Raw genomic sequence first — 22,411 nt, 5'->3', positions numbered from 1 at the left:
GTTCTGTACAGATCCTCAGGGAGAACTCAGAGATTCACAGGGGCATCACATAGACTTTATGAACGCAGCATGGCTCGCGTAACAATACTATATAAAATATAGTTCAGTAGATGAATAATGTGTTTATATTCTACAATTTTGTTTAAAAATACTATATATGTGTAAAATTGTGAGAATGCCTGCTTGGCATCATGTTTATAATTTTCAGTTTGCATAATTCATAAATTAAAATAAATTCATTCACATCACGGGATTTGTTCAGCCTTAATATTTAAAGCCAGACTATACATATATTAAAAATTTTACAGGCCTTCTCTACAACAACCCCTCCCCCCCCCCTCATCAACCTCATCTAATCCCCATCACAAACGTATCCCCAATTCTCATATTTACTTTTTTGCATTTTAATTTTAACAATTAAATAAATTAATTTTAATTAAAACCGAGTCATGGAAGAAATCATCATTGGAGTACTTTTGGAGACCCTCATGGATGCCTCTTTGGAGACCATCAGATTCATTCATATTTTCATTGGAGACTCCGAGATTTTCATTGGAGGCTCCATGTTTTTGTTTGAGACCCCAATTCTCGTTGGAGACCTCCAGATTTTCATTGAAGACCCCCAGAATCTGGTGGTCTTCAACAAAATTATGGGGGTCTGCAATGAAAATATGGGTTCTCCATCGAGAATCTTGGGTTATTCAAATGAAATGAAAATATGTAGGTCTCCAACAAGAATCTGGGGGTCTCCAAGGAGGTCTTCAATCTTTAATTCTGAGTCTTGAATTCTGAATCTTGAATTCTGAATCTTGAATTCTGAATCTTGAATTCTGAATCTTGAATTCTGTACCTTGAATTATGTACCTTGAATTCTGAATCTTGAATTCTGAATCTTGAATTCTGAATCTTGAATTCTGAATCTTGAATTCTGAATCTTGAATTCTGAATCTTGAATTCTGAATCTTGAATTTCCGTAAACCGGATTTTTAGTCTTCCGTGTGCGTCAAAGCAGATACTCAATACTGGCAGTTTAAACAACAATAATAAACAGTGAACACACTTCTTCGTAAATTGCATTAACATAATTCAGTGAATTAAGAATAATACAGGTCTTGAAGCATTTATTAACAATAACAACACTTCTTCCATCTTGATAAGTAATATTCCTAGATATTTCAAAATAATTGCGCAAGATATGGAGAATTTCGTTCAGATTTCGAAATTTTGTCAAGAATCATATATATAAAAAGGAGGTTGACGTATGAATGCCTCCAATTGTTTTAAAGACCAAAGACAACCTTCTAGTCGTCTCTAAATTGACATGTTTCGTGGGACACCCTGTATATATATTTTCCTATGGATATGTTCAGAGGGTGGGGCCAGGAAAAAAATAAAAAAGAAAAGATGATTAATCAATACGCGCATCTACATTTCAGTTCTTCAGTCAAAGTTTTTAAATCTGAGAAAATGCAGTAATCCATACAACATACTTTAGGACCCCATTTTGTAAAACAATTACCAACGGTTACAACGATTGTCTGAGCAGAAATTACTTTACTTGCGGATTTATGCAGAGGAGACAACAAAGAAAATTGAACAAATTCTTTTCTTTTCAAGACAGAAAAACAGCGATATCTTCCTTTTTGTTAATCCGATACAGGGCTAAAGGGTAAATTTTTTTTCTAGAACTGCCCCTTGGTATCACACATGACACACAGATTCTATGATTACTAAATATGTTGAAGAATAAACATTGAGATGTCTCTTGAGACATAGAATTAACTGGAATATTGTTCAGACCATTGACGGAAGTTTTTGTAGGGGGGGGGGCCTTCCCCATACACAGTAAATATGAACTTATTTCAATTTAATTTCTATTTTTTAGTAGCCCTGGATATAAAGATCTGTAATTGCATACCGCTTATTACTACCTTCATGCAGTTTTGAATGCTAGAGAATGTTGTACTAAAGCCTGCCTATTTTTTTTAAATTGGTTAAAAACAAATGTTAAAAGAGCAAACGATAAAATAATATATAAAAAAGCCGTACATCAAATACAGATCCATGTTTTCTTTTCAACCATCCACATAAACCCAACCCACCTTCACACCCATTTTTCTTCGAAATTAGTTGGACAATTTAATATTACATTCATTATGAAAGAATTATTACGCGTTACGTCAGGTTCCAGTAGGCCATGCAACTTTTAGATTTGTTTAAATGGACTGCCGACGTTTTTGCAAGTAGTCCATCATCTTCCATTTCGGGGGTCTTTTCTGATTTTTCTTCCTATCCTTAATTTACAATTGTGATTTCTCTGCAAAAGTGCCTTGCGCATTTCTGACTGCAGGAAATCATAAAGAAATTATCAAAATTTAACACTTTTTAGACCTAAAAACGACAATATCTTTCACATTATTGATCAGGTACAGGTTTTAAGGGTATCGTTGTAAATCAGGCATTGTCATCTTTAAGCTAGGGGCATATGAAATTACGCTTACAGTCCCTTTAATAGTTGCTAATTAACAAAGGTACCCTCTTCAAATCCTTTGAGCCAAAGTATTTGAGTTATCCTTGTTTTTCTAACTAAAAACTGACATTTCAATTGTGATTTTTTCCATAAAAATTATGTATGCAGCAGAGTCAATAATTGTTGCTCAGAATAAAGGTTAAAGGGGCGGGCACTTTACATTTCTTTATGAATTTTATAAGCAAAAAAAATTTTTATAGCTAACTATTCAAGTTTATCAAGTTTTCCATTATGCAAAGTGCATTTGCAAAAAAAAATTCTTGCAAAGGTTTAGCATTAATCTTCTCATCCTGGACTAACCAGGACGAGATGTGTTCTGTTTCTTCAATTTGAATATTCAATCGCGTTTTGGTTTATAATTCAAAAATCTTTAAAGGAACTGAGTTTTGCCACAAACTCTGATTTTCCTTATCCTAATATCTTTGCAATTTAATGTTCAGTAGTCATTTGATATTTCAAACTATAAATTCTTCTAGATCAAATAATCTAAGTTTAAAATATCACAGTTTTACTCCATTAGGTTGACTCGGATCTAGGGGGGGGGGGGGGCAGATAACATGTCAGGGCGGAGAAATCTGAGGTCTAAGGGGTTCTTGGGCTGCTCTAATATATCTCAAATATTAGAACCCAAACTGAACTTTTATTTATATAGTGAAGAAAATAACTTAGCCTAATGTTACATGACATTTCTTTAGCTTACTAGTGTACAAAGTGAATCATGTAAAATTGGAATTTTTCTTAGCTTTTACGCAAAAAGCGTAGAACATATCTCTGCTGAACCTTAAGTTTGTTCTTGTTTAAAAATACATAACTACAAAAATCTCCAAAAAGAATTGATCGCATCACATTTCAAAAAAGAATTTTCTTGCGTCTCATCAAAATCCCAGTTGATATATCTTTAATGAGTTGCAAACACTTGTTTATAATAATCACATAAAAACATAATTTCTCGACATACAAAGGCTGTCACGGTTTACATCTAACAATAGTCTTACCCACAAACAAAATATAAAGATTCCAGAATTGAATATGTGAATATACTTTGACGACATTTTTATTGGATTTACACCATGATTTAACATTATCTGGACTTTAAATCTGCTTATTTTTTATACAAAGTAACTTTAATCTTTATTAATCATCGACATTGAATTTTTTAATATCAGTCTGATAATTATAGACTGTTGCAGTTAGGTTAGAAAGGCTGGATTCATGAATCGTACCATCATGGTCTTACACTACAGGGTGTCCCAATAAACATGGGAATTCAGTGACGAATTCGATATCGTCTTTGTTATGAATTAGCATTGTAATACCTAATTTATAAAACCACAATATTATTATGTCTGCTAGAGTTTATTTAATGAATACGGTTAATGGCTGTGAAGATGTGTTTATAATGTCTCCGCAAGATGAACAGTGAAGATGGACAAGCTTACTCTGTTTGTATACTGTAAATTTTTTGTCTTACATAAGTACAACCATATGCAGTCAAAACATAAACAAACAAATTGTAAACATAGCAGACGAAAATCTTACAGATTACGCTTTCTCCTAGCAGGTAGACGATATCGAATTCGTCACTGAATTCCCATGTTAATTGGGACAACCTGTATGTTATTTGGGATTTTGCGATAAAAGACGGTTTAAAATAGATTTTAAAAGTGCATATTAGATTGAATTGGTCCTATACCGGCCCCATTGAATACAAACTGCTTTCAAAAGTTGCATCAATTTAATTAAGACAAGGTCTACTATAAGGTAAATTTATGCAACACCTTGGGTTTTGATTTTACCATAACAACTCACTTATGCTTTTTTTTGTAGCCTTAAACATGTATTTTAGAAGTATGAAGAATTTGCTTAAAGGGAGTGTTCGCGAAAAATGAAAGGGGGTATAGGCTTAATGCTATAAAAAGCGCTTTTGATCGCTACTAATCTTACTTCTATTTGTTGCGTCTATAAGGAGAAACTTGTTAAAGACGTCTCATACCGAATAACTTAGCGCCCACACAAATTCAGAAAATTGCAACATACGACTTAGACCGTAAACAAATCAATTTAATTTCAAACAAATCATTCAGATATTACACCCCATAGTCATCGATTATCTTTCGCCACATTTGTATATAGTTTATATCTTATAATATTTTATTTTTTAGAAAACGTTTTAACTGCAGATTTCGAAAAATGTGAGTGGTGCGCGGCATTCTTAGATAGTTGCGCAAGCGACAAGAAAAATAATCAAATTCAAAACAAATTAATTTAAAAATATTATATAATATAAACTGGGGGCTAAGTTATTCGGTATGAGACGTCTTGAAGAATTTTCTCCTTATAGACGCAACAGATAGAAGTAAGATCGATCAAAAGCGCTTTTTTATCACATTAAGCCTATACCCCCTTTAATTTTCCGCGAAGACTCCCTTTAAACATTAGTTTTTAGAAGTAAATGGCGAAATTCTTATCGATTTTTGCGAAAACGTTTGCAACCGTTGGATCATTGGAGCCCACTGTTTGTTTTGCACAGTATACATTATGGACCCCAATCTAATAATATTTTAGACCAAGGAGAATTGAATAGAAGGAGGGGGCGATAGGGTTTCCGTATACACTTTGCTGTGACGTTTTTGGACTGCTGAAGAACTATTTTTTGCGTAACAACAAAGATAAAGATTGTAAACAACAAGAATGTAAGGCAAGGAAAGTCATTTCAGAAGTGTACGCATCTTTAGTACTGCAGTGTACTGTCTCTGGGCGCTAATGTAAACACAAGACGGATGTCGAAGTCTGACATGGGATCCATCATTCACATAAAAAATCAATGAAATATTCTGGTCATAGGAAATTATTATGTGAATTATCAAAATTATTAAAATTTAATGCTTTTAACCTCCTCGGATACTAAACGAACACTGATGCATCTATTATTGTTTACAAATTCCGCCCAAAGAGAACTGGTTTCAATATGTACACAGAGTATACACGACCGCAATTGACTTTCCTTGCCTTACATTCTTGGTAAACAATAACACAAATGAGAAACAGACATCTGGCGCATCTTTGGCATTAGATGAAGATTAAATTAGATCGGCTGCCTTTGTTATTGTTGTTACGCAAAAACTAGTTCTTCAGCAGTCCAATAACGTCACAGCAAAGTGTACGGAAACCCTATCGCCATCTCCTTCTATTCAATTCTCCTTGTTTTAGACTATACTATATGTCTCTCTTGTTGCTAACCATACTTCTAAGTGCGTATTGACGGCAAAAATTTATGATTATCATGTTTCATTGTGTTCCACACTATTTCAAGGGTTTGGTCAGAGATAAGAGAGTTACAGAGATCGTTTAACACCTATAATATGCGATATTTTCCACAGAATGTTCTATAGTGTACAAGTACTGTATATGACCAATCAGGAGACATCTGTATTCAGGGATATTTAAGGATCCTTTGAATAGGAAATGCAAAATCTTTAAAAATAGACAATATTCATAAACGTTATGTTTTATGTTTAAAATTGGAGTATTTCTTTAAAAGTTGTTAAACTTAAGCCATGAATGCAACAAGTTGCCGTGAGTTGTCAGTCAAAAAACATTACATGGAACCGTAGCATTGCTTGCTGGGACACTAAAGGCCTGCTCAGCCTATCAGGTAGAGTTGTTGACAGATAACAGCAACACACCAGATAAACTTGAATAATAGGCCTGTCGGAATTCTGGTGCGGGGATATTTATTCTCCCCGGACAAATCTTTCCCGGTTGGCTGCAAACATACAGAACAAGAAAATCAAGAACAAAAGCTTTATTTTCCTAAAAAAATAACATAAATTATAGATCATGGTTACTTGTACAATGTTATAATAAATGTTAATAACAGAAAAAATCTTACGATTTATTAGGGGGATGATAAAGGGTAACTTTTTGTTGATCAGTGTTGAAGGACGTTTTTTATATTAAAACTTCTGAAATAAATGACAGTTGAATATTTAACGAAATTCACTAATTCTTCATATGAAAATATTCTTGTTTATCTTTTATGGGTTCACAATAATCGAAAGTGTTTTAGGCTCCGCCCCCGGAGTACAAAGAAAATGGGGGCTGAAATTATTTGGTTTGGTGTCTCCGAGAGGGGATTTTAAGTTGAAGAGGACATTACACGGAGGTCTTAAGTTAATGGTTAACACTGGCCCCAGGTAGGGTTAGAGGATGTTGGGTTATCTTACGAGAATCAAAGTATAACCATTAACAATAAAATAAACATGTAGTTTGAATGATTGATAGTTACTAGATTGATTGATTGAAATAAACAGATGTAATATTACGAGATACATTGATTAATACTGTGTTTAACAGACGGATAATTTTGAGATTAGAACAATGGAGTAAAATGAATTCATGTTGTACATATTTCTGTAGTTTGATTGCCAGGATAACTTTGTTTTGTAAAAAAAAAGTAAGAAATAACAGCAAATTGAGAATGAACTGAGATCTCGATCATAAATTAAAATAAAGAGTTAGACTGCAAGGATTAAATAAAACAGAAAAGGTTATTAATGATTCAAAAAAATAAACGAAATTGATTATGTCAATGTCAATAATCTTTAATTTAATGTTCTTTATTCAGTATATTTCTTTTATTATTTTTTTTTAGGGAAAATTTTAAGTAATTTGGATTGAAATGTTTTCCAGTTTGTTTTCTGAAAAAAAAGAAATGAAATTAAAATGTTTAAATAGTTGATTCCTGCGTTGATGCTTGGAGTGGTTCTATTGATTGATTAAGTTGAGCTCTGGGAGGAATTCATCCTGTGCAGGCTCTGGTCTGGATCTCGGAGCTGGAGCTAGATATCCTGCTCCTGCTTTCTCCCCTGAATCTCTTCCTGGAATTTCTGATTCGACGGGGGTGTTGGGGTGTTTCTGGGATTCTGGACTGGTGGGAATAACTGGAGTGGTGGTAGGTTCAGATCTGACAGAGGCTGGGGTTGGTGTGAGGTTCAGGATATGTTTAAGGGTTTGGTTCTTCTTCTGTTTCTCTTCCTGACCTCCCGATTTCTCTCTGAAGCTCCTGGGTTCCCTCCTGTTTCCTTTCCTGTTGCTCCGGTTCTTATCCCGATCTTCCTGGTTCTCCTCCTGATTATTTCTAGAAGAAATTGATGTTTCTCCTGCTTCATCTCCTAATTTCCCGGTTTTTCCTCCCGATTTCCTTCCGGATTTTTTTGTTTCCCTCCTCGTTCTATTCCTGTTTCCTTGGTTCTTCTCCGAGTTTTTAACAGGAAGATTTGGTTTCCCACTTGTTCCTTTTCCAGATTTCCAGGTTGACCTCTTGAATTTCCTGGTACGATTGGAGGAAGGGTCAAGAGGTTCCCCCCAGGTGACTATGTTGGAGGGGACAGATCCGTACACCATGTATCCCTGGGTCAGGTTGCTCTGGTACAGGGCCATTCCCTGTGAGTCACGCTCAATCTCTGAAGGGAAGAATAAATTGTTATCGCTGACAAGTAGAATTTCTACTTGGCCTGTATGCTGTGAGGTTGAGGTCCCCGTGAACGACCTCCACTTGTGAGAAACTGAAAGTGAAAATCCAGAACCGTTGTTGAGGTCGTCCTCTATTGTCACTAGCCTCAGGGTTTTCCCGAGTAGCTTCAGCTTGACCTCAGTGGTGAGGATAACTCTTGCTTTCCCCGAATAGGTCAGCACCTTCATCTTGTACGAGGGTCCCAGGGAGTACATGTATTGAGGTATGGTTGAAAGAGCTGACCTGGAGATGAGGCTGAGTTGACAGCCAGTGTCATACTGGATTCCTATCTTCGTCCCGCCCAGGTTCAAGGTTTTGACCAAGGGAACAGACTGGTTTGCGCTGACCTTGGGGATCGTGACAAAGTGGGCCTGGTTGCTGTGTATGCAAGATCTTTTGTTCACAGGGACTCCATGCTGCAAGCATCCCTTGGTACACACTCTAGAGGCTCTAGAGCTTGCACTTATAACTCTTACCGTGAGCCTGAGTGCAGGTGAAACAGAGGTTATTGTTCGAGATCAACTTGAGGATCTCAGGTGAGCTCAGTCTACCAGATCCACAATATTTGCTGAGGGAAAAGTGATTGGCTTCAAACCCCATTATTGTACACATGGCGCAGGGTTTAGGAGGACGGAATCTCTGTGGGTCAGAAGAATTAGGAGGCCAAGGTTTAGGTTTAGAGGTTCCCTGTCTGACCACTTTGACCCCTATGTTTGAGAGAGCAAGGTTGAGGTCATAGAGATAAGGAGTGGATCGATAATTCTTCTCCAATTCGTCCACAAACTGGGCTCGGAATAAGAACGTGGCTGGAGGTCGTACATTGTCCGGACACTGTTTGCGGAATTTGGAGAACTGATCGTTGAAAGATGGTCTCACTTCCATGGGCAGGCACTTCATAAAATTCTGTACCAGAGACTGGGTGAGGGCAACGCTGTGAAGATTCTCCTTGTTGTGGAAGTTCTCCATGATGTTCAGGTTGGCCTGCAGGGTCTTGATCTTAGGGGAGAGGTCTTCAGCAATCTCCTGGACTGACTAATAGCGAGGGAGGAGGTTGAATATTTGGTTGATTTCTCTCCCGAAGATATCAATGCTTCCGAATTCTTCAATTAACTTGGTCTTGAACGTAGGCCAGTCAATGATGTTGTTGAAGGGTCCTCGTTTGGCAAGAGGGATGGCTTGGAGAGTGAGAGCCACTTTAACAACATCTTCAGCTTGGGTCTAGTTGAACCCGTTCAGGATGGAAGACAACCAGGGGTAGAAGTCCCCAGATTTGCCACTCCAGGTCGGTGTATCAAGCTTAGGAAGTTTGAAACTAGCACGAGGTTGGAGGTTGAGCTGGGAAGGGGGGACGGCTGTGACAGTGGTGTGAGCATTGATGATGTCCTCTGCAGTTTGATAACAGGTGGCGAGGTCGGAGTGGTCGTAGGCGATGTCAGAGGTGGTCTGAAGGGTTGGATTGGTGTCGTCGGTTCCCAGTTCCTCGCCCAGGTTGTGGACATGATTGGTGGGCGTGGGGCAGATTGTGCACCCTAACAATCTGCAGGGAGAGTTTCTTGTACATCTTTGAACTTCCTGATGAGGGGTTTCAGGAGGAAGGTTGTTGAGAGTATCCTCATGGAGAGGATTAGTTGGATTCATCTCAAGGTTGAATTTTATATCCGTCAGGTACTATAAATCGAAATGTTGACAGATAACAGGAACACACCAGATAAACTTGAATAATAGGCCCGTCGGAATTCTGGTGCGGGGATATTTATTCTCCCCGGACAAATCTTTCCCGGTTGGCCGCAAACACACACAACAGAGTAACCCCGTTTCAAGAAAAACGATAACAAAAGCTTTATTTCCTAAACAAATAACATAAATTATAGATCATGGTTACTTGTACAATGTTATAATAAATGTTAATAATGGAAAAAATCTTATGATTTACTAGGGGATGATAAAGGGTAACTTTTTGTTGATCAGTGTTGAAGGACGTTTTTTTTATTAAAACTTCTGAAATAAATGACAGTTGAATATTTAACGAAATTCACTAATTCTTCATATGAAAATATTCTTATTTAACTTTTATGGGTTCACAATAATCGAAAGTGTTTTAGGCTCCATCCCCGGAGTACAAAGAAAATGGGGGCTTAAATTATTTGGTTTGGTGTCTCCGAGAGGGGATTTTAAGTTGAAGACGACATTACACGGAGGTCTTAAGTTAATGGTTAACAAGAGTGTATGAACAGTCTGTGTAGTCTGTGGGTTAGGTCTGGGTCCTGCCTAGCTGTCACTTTCAATCACAATTTGACCAATCAAACATAAAGGAATTGAGTTTTTGCCACAAACTCAGATTTTCCAATCCCTGTATCTTTTCAATCCAATGTCAGTGACCTTTGATATTTCAAACTATGAATTCTGTTAGATCAAATAATATAAGTTTGAAATCTCCAAGGTTTAAACCATCCGGATACAGAGATATAGGAGTTAGAACATTTAAGTTTGTGGAAAAAACTCAGTTCCTTTGTCGTTACTTCTCTCGGACACTTCTTTGCGGTTGCGTTTTGAAAAAAAGAAAAGGAATCCTACGGTGGAAGATGATTATTTCAATGTAATGAAGACTTTTTTTGTCAACAAGCTTTTTTCGAACTATAAATTTAAATGTAATTAAGAAGCATTTTAAATTGACAGCTTCTTTTTTCTTCCGTGTTTGTGTGTTTAAAATGTGATATAAATTATAATTGAAATCGAAAGTTGTCATCATTATATTGATATAATCGCCTACCACCGTATGAAAGTTTCAAGATTGTTGAATTATAAACCAAAGCCCGATTAAATTCAAATGGAAGAAACCAACCAGCCCTTGTTAGTCTAGGGTGATTCATATCTTGAAATATTTGCACAAGAAGCTTTAACGATTTAGTTTTTTTTGCAGTGTTTACATTCATCCTATGCAGATTGTAAAATCAACTCCTCGTAACCGACACCTCGGTGTTTGTTTTAGTCTTTGATTGTTACATTATGCTTAAATACATTTTTTCAATAAATTTTTAAACTAAATATAATATTTAAATTTTCAAATAAACTAACTAGACTGAATTTTGAGAAATCCATGAAACATTAAGTAGTAATTCGATGCAAGAATGTCGTAGCTTTCTTTACAAAAATTTGTTGTTGAGTTTTTATCTTTATGTTTAATATTGGAATCAAAGAGAATAGAATATACATTAGAGTGGAATTTAGACAATCCCTCGGTATGAATTTTTTCAGGCCCTTTTCAGTCTGAAAGGGAGTTAGTTCAAAGTGTACAAATCATGTAAATGTTCACAAATTATATGCAGTAGAGTACATTAATAAAGTATGTTCCCTTGACTATCCATTTCAATTTCGAATTTTTTAAAGCTATATCATAATTTGGTTGGCAATACAAAAGTTCTGATCTCTGTTGAATTATAAAATGGGCTAAATAAGCCATCATGATGAATGTCTGTCTAGGGGGCCGGGCTCAAGAATGAATGGTGTCCCAGTTGATTTTTTGAAGATATCCTGCTTACCAGGATAATTTTATGTATATATATAAATGTATTATGTAGATTGTGTAGATGGTAGATACAATGATTTGAAATGGAATATTGTAAAATTAAAGAGCGATAATCTTCTTTTGTCTGTTTTGTTTTTGTGTTCGTGACATGGGCCTTTTTTGTCTTGAATCTAAAAATTTGATTTCTTCGTATATTTAAACATTCCAAAGTAAAGTTTGATAAAATCTGTCATGTTTCTAATCATAGCTCAACTTTCTTTAGAGGTACTAAAAAGAAAAAATGTTAAATTCTGAATTTAATTTTGAAAAATTATCGAATTTTGAAGAAACAATATTGCAGCCAATTTGGTCCAGCTGTTTGGTCAGCTATGGCTACAACATAAATTTATATTTCAGTGTTAAAACTTCACATTTTATTAAAAAAGAAATATTCTCTATATATTTATATATATATATGTATATGAGCGCAGAGCTTAGATATAGATAATAGAGAATGCAATTGGATTCATCAGTATACTATACATTCAAATCTTCAAGATATAAGGATTAGACTTCAAAGACGACTGTATACGAACAATTAAGTTTTTTTCTCATACCTATGGTTCCCGGCCTGCAACTGTAAGCATGTTTCTTTTTTTTGCCCAAACTGTTCTTTCAAAAATGTAAATTTCAGCATTTTTTCGGTAAACTTTTTTATCTTTTGCCATCCGTAAACCGTCCCTGGGGTGAATTCCCACCAAAAATGGACCCGATCGGTTCGTCCGTTCTAACGTTTATGGAACACAAACAAACAGGCAGACAGACAAGCAAAGTATACTTATAGATTACATGACCATATTGAAGTTCGTTATATTTTTATGTCGCTATAGAAGACTCATCCTAATTGCGTAGCAATATACCTTTTGGCACGCTTCATAATTTCATATTATAAACATAGAGAATAGAATATATATTAGAGGGGAATTTAAAGAATCTCTCGGTATGAATTTTTTCAGTCACTTTCAGCCTGAAAGGGAGTTCAAAGTGTACAAATCATGTAAATGTTCACAAATTATATGCAGTAGAGTACATTATTACAGTATGTTCCCTAGACTATTTATTTCAATTTCGAATTTTTTAAACTGTTAAATAAACTGTATAATGAATTAGGTGAATAAAAAACATCATTTGATTTATAGTTATAACGGAAAATCATCGTTTGTAAAGTGGAAGGCATAGAGTCTATGTGAAATGATCATTGGTCAATTATGAAACCAGCCTATTTCATAATTTGGTTTCTTTTAACAATAATTTTAGATTTTCTATAAAACGATATTCCAGGGCCCAAAAGGTTACATAGCATAAATATGTGAAGTACACCTGCAGTATGGAAACAGTACAACAAAATGGCCGTTTTACACTTTTTTCTAGTAAATTCCCCTCTAATATATATTCTATTCTCTATGATTAAAAAGCTATAACAGTAATTGATGAGTAAAGCTGGATAAATAATCACCGTATTTTAAAGACACAAAATCAGGGTTTGGTTTAAAACTGTTAAGGATCCTCCAGACCGTCCATGTTTTTTTGTACAGGGCACACTAATTTAGCTTCTAGTAAAAGAGTTTTCGGACCGAGTCGTGTTAGCAGGGTTGTGCTCTTAGTTCAGTACTGGTACTGCCAGTCTACAGTCTACAGAATACTTCCAACAGTCTACAGTCTAAAGTCTAAAGTCTACAGTCTACAGTCTGCAGTCTACAGTCTGCAGTCTAGTCTACAGTCTAAGTCTACAGTCTACAGTCTGCAGTCTGCAGTCTACAGTCTACAGTCTACAGTCAACAGTCTACAGTCTACAGTCTACAGTCTGCTGTCTGCAGTCTACAGTCTACACTCTACAGTCTACAGTCCATATTCTATGGTATACATTCAACATCTACAATCTACGGTTTAAACTCTGTAGTCTACAATCTATATTCTTCAATTTGCTGGTATTTACCGTCTCTCTGGGTATTCACTGATTGTATGTCCGGTCACGATTCCATTGCATATATTATGCATTTATTGTTGTACAAGCCTTTAACAATTTGTCCATCTGACCTCCCCCCCCCCCCCTAACAACTTACTCCTTCCCATGCACTTATGAGTTGAACCTTAAAGAAGATAGAATTAAATATAATCGGAACCGTAAGTTTATTGTGCGACATTAACAACAGAAGACAGTGAAATTTTCAGTTTAGGTGCAGATTCTATTAGAAGATGCACACTGCACAGGCAGGACAATTTGAAGGGAAACATTCTCCGATCTTATTTATAGGAAGCCCTGAAAATGAAACTTATGCTGTGACATTAATAAGTGGAATATATTAGGGGATTCCCGTATATTCCTTTCTCTCGGACCATTCACAGATTTTTATGCACCTTTGTGTATAGCTGGGTTGAGAAGATGTTTGGTTTCTTTCTGCATACAAATTCACGGGCAGTCCATAATTGGACGCCACAGTGTTCACTGTTCACTCCTTCAACTATATTTTGTTCAACGTAAACAAAATAAAACTTTAACCACTTTGGCAACGTCTAGTAGCGACATTAAAGTGATCAAAGCTAACGTTAGTAGCTACATCAAAGTGATCAACGCTACGTTTAATAGCTACATCAAAGTGATCAACGCTACGTTTAGTGGCAACATCAAAGTGATCAACGATACGTTTAGTAGCCACATCAAAGTGGTCAACGCTACGTTTAGTAGCGACATTAAAGTGATCAACGCTACGTTTAGTAGCCACATCAAAGTGATCAACGCTACGTTTAGTAGCTACATCAAAGTGGTCAACGCTACGTTTAGTAGCTACATTAAAGTGATCAAAGCTACGTTTAGTAGCCACATCCAAGTGGTCAACGCTACGTTTAGTAGCTACATTAAAGTGATCAAAGCTACGTTCAGTAGCGACATGAAAGTGATCAGAACAACGTTTATTAGTGACATTTAAGTGATCAACGCTACGTTAAGTAGCTATAGTTAAGTGATCAAAGCTGCGTTTAGTAGCGACATCAAAGTTATCAAAGCTACATTTAGTAGCGACCTTAAAGTGATCAAAGTGAACGAAACAGTGTTTAACGTTAGATTTTTCATTTTTCAGAAACCTTTCATGTTGTTTACTTTAACACTTTATAAAGTGTACAAAACGTTAAAATTCCTCAGTGTTTTTTGATTTCATAGTGCAAAAAACGTTACAAATTTCGAATGTTACAGTAGACAAACTTTAATTGTAAACTCTAATTTTGTTACGTTTACAGTGTTTAAAGTGCAAAAATTCTAAGTTCAAAGAAATAATCTGTTAGCTTTATAATATACTTACAGCTTTAAAATCCAAAAATAAAAATAGAGGTTTAAAATCTTCACATAGTTCTAAGTGAATGAACGTTTACTTCGTCAAATTTAAAGTGTGTAAAGTGTAAAGTGTAAAGTGAACAAAACTTTAACTTTGAAATCTAATAAAAGGTGATACACAGTGGTTTCATCGCAAAACAACTTATCCAAGTGAATCTGCCATGCTTGGCACAAATGATTTGAATACGTTCAGTTTACGTCAAAGTAGCTTATCTTGATAATCATGATTGAAATCAGGACTCTGTGCACAATGATATCGTTGTACGCCCAGAAAAGGGTAAGCATATGATTTCGCTATAATGGCGTAGAGATTAATTTATCTAAATGAGAGTTATAGTTGATAAATTTTTCATAGGGTTTTAACTTTCAAATATTCTTTAAAGGGACAGACCGACTATGTAAAGTAGTTGAACTGAGTATGCAGTGTTGTGGACAAATTCTGTAGGATTCATTTGAGACATATAAAACTTTTTAAAGATTTGTAAATCCTGAGTTTGAGCGCAAAGACGACGTTTAAAATCGTACGTTTTCAGAATTGTTTTCTTAAATTATTAAATAACAACGACAAAAAATGTAAACAAAATTCTACAGTAAAGTAATTAATTGTTTAGGAACAGGTTGATCAAATAAAAATTAATCTTATTTTAGAAAATAAGTAATCTTATTCAATTATTAGTATCTATAATCTCTGATTATTCACAAAGATTTTCTGCAGATTTTCTGGAATTTTTATTGAAAAGACAACATTTGAAGAATTTGTAGAAATCTGCTAATAAATTCATAGAAAATAAGAAATTCAATATAACGATGAAAACGAAATAATTGATTTTAACATTGATTTATTGACAAATTTCTTTTAAGAAATATATTCCTAACCATCTAATTAGATTGCTGAATAATTTTTACTTTATTTTTCGTCGTCGTTATTTAACAATTAAAAAAAACCGATTCTGAAAACGTACCCACCCAAATTCATGATTTTGCACATAAACTCAGTAATTATACATCGTGGAAACGTTTTATATGTCTCAAATGAATCCTAAAGAATTTGTCCACAACACTGCATACTCAGTTTAACTACCTTACATAGCCGGTCTGTCCCTTTAATTAAGCAAAAAATCACAAAATTAGGCAAGGCCATTTATAACAAGTATTTTTTTAGAATATTGACGGGTTTGCAATATTCCAAATGTTTTTGTTCTCCTTATCAAATGCACCCAGCAACAACTTGATTGAGGATAAAAACACCATGAACCGTTGTGTGCAAGAAGTGCACGCTCTCACACAAAAGTTAATTTGAACATTTACTTATTTTACTCTGAAGCTAGAAACAAGTGCGCGTCTACAATTTATATGCCCTGGGCTACAAAAAAATCAGTAAGTAGCGCTAGGATACTTTAAAGGTCCTAAAAATTGATGATCAACTTCAACAGCTGTGTGGACTTGTCAGAAAAGTTGATTTCAGAATTGATTTTAAAGTTTACTAATGTGGTCGGCTAGTTTTGAAAATATCTTTTTTGTATTATTTGTACTTTTAGATACCATTAAATCAAATAAAAGACCAAAATGACTATGTAAATGTGTGTGATGCAATTTAAGCTAAAGGAATTGAGTTTTGCCACAAACTCTGATTTTCTAATTTTTTAAATATTTCAAACTATGAAATCTGTTTAAAATATCAAAGGTTTACACCATCAGGTTCCAAAGCAATAGGGATTTGAAAGTTTGTCTCGAAGACTCAATTCCTTTACCAACTAAAAAAAATATGAAAATTTCTTTGGAAATCATCAAAATCAAACTAAATTAACTGGTTTTAATCAAATTTTTATTTTTTAATTTCCAATGCCCTAAAACACCAGGTATTAAAGAAGTAACAACAGTATTTGTCTCTTCAGCTGAGAATGTAGAAAATTATGCCTTATTACTATATTAAGTTTGTCTGAATTCATGATAAGAATCCACTACGCATGATATGATTGTTTACTTCCTAATTCTATATTTGCAATTCCATTGTCTTCTGATTAATTTTGATAATATTAACACATTTCAGAATATTATGTTAGGAATGCTAAAGTTGAAACGTGTTTGACAAACTTGAATTCTAAATGAAGAAAATAAAAAAAATATCAATCAACTTGCCCAAGGTTTAATTATTGTAAAACTAAAAATTCTACTTATGTTTACAGAGACATCTTGCGTTTAAATAATTAAACATGTTTCAGTCGGAATCTATATTTCCGTCAACTACGGTCAAGAAGACAGAAAATTCAACTAATGAGGAGAATGGGTTGTTTCAAGCAATTCGACAGGTTTATAATTTATTTCTAAAGGGACTGTTAGCGTGATTTCAAATGGCTCTCAATTCAAAAATGGCTGATTAAAAATGTGAAGGATACCATCGTTTTACCGACTTTAAAAAGTGTAAAATTCTGATAATTTCTACATTGCGTCTAGTCAGCAAAAAAAGTGCAAGTCACTTCCCGCAAATAAAACTAAATGGTTTAAAGAAACTAAAACATGAATATCTAATTAATACTTGATCAGACAAAGCTTTTAAGGGTACCGTTGTAAATCGGGCATTGCCATCTTTACATGGAGGCTCATTTAAAATTACGCTTATAGTCACTTTAAGTAAATAGGTATCAAGCACTATAAAGAGAATACAAGTAACTCTCCATTTAAAAGAGTCGCGTGTCGGATTCACAATGGTATCGCCCTGAAAAACTTTATCTAATACAGAGGAAGATTTTCAAATTCTATTTTTTCTATTTTTGCATTTAAGCATAAATCCGTAAGTCAATTTCACGGAGAAACCACTGTTGAAAGTGATCAATTTTCAGAGAGAAAAGTTAGACCATCTTATTCATACTTAGATAGACATATGTTTTAAGGGTGCTGTTTGAATCGGATGTGCTACGTTATAATCTAATGGAGGGTCACATAAAGTTATGTCTCCAGAGATGGAATTTAAAGAATTTAAGCCGAGGTTTAAATCCGCCAAAACCCGGTTTAAATTAAGCGCCGGCTTAAATCTTTGATACAATTTTAAGTTTAACCAACCATATTTGAGCCGCGGCTTAAATTTAGGCCTCAACTCAAATTCTTTAAAATCGACCTCTGTACTTTTAAATAACCCTGAATATCCAACCCCCCTTTTGTTCATGGCGGAGATATTTTGTTCATGCGTCTAGTTAACACGAATTATTAATCTAAAATTAATACGTTTTTACCGGAAGCAACAACATCGGTCACTTTCTTTAACATTAGGATTGAGTCAATTTAAACCACTTATTTTCTACTTATTTTCTACTTTTCTACTTATGTATGCTATATAGGAAGTTGACGGAAGTGTTTCTGAGTATATTTTGAAAAATGGGACGAATGAAATCAACTCAGAAAATGTAGCAGGTTTTATAATTTATACTTTCCCCTGAACCTATACCTGTACTTTTTCCTAAACCTGTACTTGTTAAGCACCTGTGCCTGTACTTACTCTTAAATCTTTACTTTTCCCTGAACCTGTACCTGTACTTTTTCCTAAACCTGTACTTGTTAAGCACCTGTGCCTGTACTTACTCTTAAATCTTTACTTTTCCCTGAACCTGTGCCTGTACTTATTCCTATAAACCTGTACTTATTAAGCACCATTGGCTGTACTTATTCTTAAATATTTACTTTTTGAGTACCTGTACCTGTACTTAAATTCCTAGACCTGTAATTGTTAGAGTATCTGAATTCTGTACTTATTCTGAGACCTAAACCTGTACCTGTACCTGTACATGTATTTGTTAGAGTACCTGAGTAACCATCCGTACCTAATACCTACATCTACCCAACGTACTATACATTGTTACTGTACGTATGATATCTCTGAAAATATTCAAGGCTTATTTTAAAAATTATATTTAATACAAACGGCCGATTCCTTGGCGATTTTTCTAATAAAAATACTAACAAAGTCAACTTTACAAAGGTAATGACTATAAATATACCTCATTACCTCCTATATAATTAGACCTACTTATTATATTATTAGCATGAGATAATGACTGTACATTTACATTTACATATCTCATTATCTCCTAGATAATTAGACCTACCTATTATATTAGCATGAGATAATGACTACTTTTACATAAATATACCTCAATATCGCCTGGATAATTAGACCTACCTATTATATTAGCACGAGATAATCATTTTTTTAATAGTAAATAAGAATATTATGATCAAGCATAATTTTTGTCATTTTTATGAAAACTGAAAAAAAAATATGAATTCAATTTTATTATAGAGTAATTATAAGTTTGCATCATCATCAAATTATTATTCTGTTTTAGTGTTTTTTCATCATAAATATGACAATAACAATATATATATCTATGTATTAAAACAAGACATTCGTATTTATATATGTTGCGTATAGCCGGCCAAACGGCTGAACCGATTGGGCTAAAATTTTTGGTGACACTCATGGGCGGCCGGGGGTGTTCTAGGCTAAAAAACTCTTTTCTCAAAAATTTTACTTTTTAATTAGGAAATTTTTTTTCCACGGGCAACACTGGGCCCTTCAGCTAGTTTATATATATAAAGTAGTATGTTGGTGTTTGTTTGTCAGTTTTTATGTCCGATATCAAAACTCCTTGACCGATTTACCACAAAATTTGTTTGGTCTTGGTATTACCATGGAAATGTTGTTAGCTTGGTTTAAGAGTTCTGAGTGGATTTAGTTAAGTTCCAGAAATTTTATTCGTAAAATTAAAAACTTTCAGACCTAACATTGTCTACATCATAGGAGTGGAATTGCGGCAAGCAATAGACGCAAATCTGCAAAACTAAGTAATTAAAAATTGCTAGTTCTTGGCGTGTAAAAAATGTGCTCCCTTTTTTATACTACTGCCTAGCTGTACCTGTACCGGTAACTAAGCTTGAAGATGTACCTGTACCTTATAGTTTGAGCAACTTAAAAAGCGGAAACTGTACATGTTCCTGTACACTTACTTTATAGTTTATCTGTAAGCTTATTCAACATATACCTGTACCTTTATCTGTAAAATGTATACATGTACTTGTACATATTTCTGTACGCTTTTAAACTATCCTGAACCTGTACCTATCTAAAGGTTGGACTCCACTGCACGTTGCAGTGAATTTAAACAAACCAGAAGTAGTTGAAGTTCTCCTCAAACATGGAGCTCTAGTCAACAAAGTTAACAGGTAACAGTCATAGATAAAGATAGATTACGCATAAGACGACATTTTTCATCTTGAAAGATATAAATGTACAGAGATGTTTTAAAGATATTCCTATTATATAGATTAACTAGGTCGGTTGTGAACATTGTCTGTTCTTATGCCATTGAGTGCTTGTGGTGTACATGAGTTCTGTAGAGAGAAATTTAAGTTAGTTTAGTCCTTCTCATGTCCTTCTTCAGTTCTCGTCACTATGATATATTGCTCAGTGAAATATTGTTGTTCAATTATTTTACACTCTATTATGAAATCCATTAAAACACCAAACCACCCCGCTTATCATTGAAGTACACTTTGACCCCTAGAAGTATGAGTTCGCGGACTGTACAATTTTTGTTGATTTTGCGTACATAAGCTATTTATGTTTATTTATTTATCTATGGTAACAGTCAGATAGCAATATTTTAACTTACATAAGGTTTAGTTTCATACAGGGTGTCCCACGAAACATGATAGTTGGTGACTTTAAGGTTTCAGAACTCCAAGGTTTATTTTTCCATAAATTAAAGTTTAGTTTAACATATACCTAGTTTTAAGAACTCCAAGGTTTAGTTTAATTTACATATTTAGGTTTTAAAAAAGGTCACATTTAAGTCTAAGATCCCAAAAGGTTTAGTTTAATATATCTAGGTTTAAGAACTTCAAGGTTTAGTTTAACAAATATTAAGGTTTAAGAACTCCAAGGTTTAATTTCACATATATCTAGGTTTCAGAACTCAAAGGTTTAGTTTATCATATATCTAGGTTTAAAAACTCCCCTCTACATCTAGCAGTGAAGAAGAATGTCTCCAAGGACTCTAGGATGCTTGACTCTAACCTCAATGTTATCCAGCTCCTTCTCGAGGCTGGGGCGGACAGGACGGCCAAGGATGGGACGACGAGGCTCACGGTCCCTGAGTTGGTCAGGTTCTGGGACAGGGAGGAGCTGTTCTCCTGGTTCGGAATAAATCAAGGACGGAGAAGATCTGTGCAACTAGTTCAGAACGGATCTGTGAAATCTGCTCAGTTTACTCTTCGGACAGTTCATTCTCCAGGTTAAAGGAATTATTATCTAAACTTAAAGAGACTGTTGACGTAAACCTTTGTTCTGTTGACGGATGACGGAATTATAATTTTTTTCCTGTTAAAGATTTAAAGAGCGGTTTCTTTAACTAAATTATCCATACTTGTAACTGCAATGAACCAAATCTTGACACTTTTCTTATTAGTATTGTACAAATCCGGTTCATTAATTTACAATGAAATATGAATTAAGCCTATCGTAAGCTCTAACTAATTGGAAAGTTTTGTAATTTTTTTAATTAAAATTTAAAAACGTACTGAAAAAGATTAATAATTATATACATTATACAATTTGAGATTAAAAAAATATTAGAATTAAACACTTATGAGTCAGAAAAATTACAGTATCTTCCACATTTTGATCAGATTAAGGTTTCAAGTGTACCGTTCTAAACCTGGCATTGCCATCTTATTATGGAGGATCATTTGAAACTACGCTTACAGTCCCATTAAATCCAATTATTTAAGGTATTTCTTTTAAATTGAAAAAAGTTGGAAAAACTGAGAAACAAGATGACGAAATATATGACTTTGACGAAGAAGAAGGAGAGATTGAAACTGAAAGGACAACAATCTCTGATCTTCTGAACGATATTGAATCCAAGTGCCCGAACTACCAACGCCTTCTCCATGTATACGTGGAGAAGGGAGAGGATGCTATTGTTAAGGTACAAGATGTATTGTCCTGCTAAATATAACAGTCAAAAAACAACATGAGGAATTTGTCAATATTTTCTTACAAAAACAATACTTGAAAAACGTATCATTAAATTAAACTAGTTCTGGAATTTCCAAAATGTGTTCTGGTCTTTGTGCTTTCAAAATTGACGGCGATTTGTAAAATTTTTTATAGCTACCTAGGATATGCATCATACCATGGAAAGTTTTTAAGTCGTTCGACTCTTTTTTACACAAAATCTGCCAAAAGATAGCTATCAAAGACGATCTTCAATTCGTCTTTTAACTGTCGTGTCTCAATATATTTCAGGAGTTTATATGTCAGGAAGATATAGATCTCAATATATTTCAGGAGTTAATATATCAGGAAGATATAGATCTCAATATATTTCAGGAGTTAATATATCAGGAAGATATAGATCTCAATATATTTCAGGAGTTAATATATCAGGAAGATATAGATCTCAATATATTTCAGGA

The 22,411-nt window shown here is 34.4% G+C and overlaps 1 protein-coding gene across 5 annotated transcripts in view; it reads left to right on the top strand.

Moving 5' to 3' along the window:
- The first annotated feature begins 14,913 nt into the window (after positions 1 to 14,913).
- The window catches only part of LOC111713856 (uncharacterized), a 34,976-nt gene continuing 27,478 nt past the window's right edge, over positions 14,914 to 22,411 (top strand). For 3 of the 5 annotated variants that reach the window (XR_002767811.1, XM_023488819.1, XM_023488823.1), the window contains exons 1-6: positions 14,914 to 15,215; positions 17,161 to 17,247; positions 18,274 to 18,346; positions 20,062 to 20,155; positions 20,936 to 21,225; positions 21,722 to 21,921. Coding sequence is in view for 4 of the 5 variants with exons in the window: in XM_023488819.1 (XP_023344587.1) it covers positions 15,162 to 15,215; positions 17,161 to 17,247; positions 18,274 to 18,346; positions 20,062 to 20,155; positions 20,936 to 21,225; positions 21,722 to 21,921 (798 nt within the window). In the remaining variant the exon portion in view is untranslated. Of the gene's footprint in view, positions 15,216 to 16,959; positions 17,083 to 17,160; positions 17,248 to 18,273; positions 18,347 to 20,061; positions 20,156 to 20,935; positions 21,226 to 21,721; positions 21,922 to 22,411 lie in introns of those variants that run through there. The other 2 variants (XM_023488821.1, XM_023488820.1) reach the window with 2 other exon arrangements.

The sequence above is a fragment of the Eurytemora carolleeae genome, unplaced genomic scaffold, assembly GCF_000591075.1.
Source record: "Eurytemora carolleeae unplaced genomic scaffold, Eaff_2.0 scaffold1488, whole genome shotgun sequence".
In the NCBI taxonomy this organism is placed as follows: Eukaryota; Metazoa; Arthropoda; class Copepoda; order Calanoida; family Temoridae; genus Eurytemora; species Eurytemora carolleeae.
The sequence above is the reverse complement of the archived record's forward strand: the minus strand, read 5'-3'. Positions and strand labels throughout refer to the sequence as shown.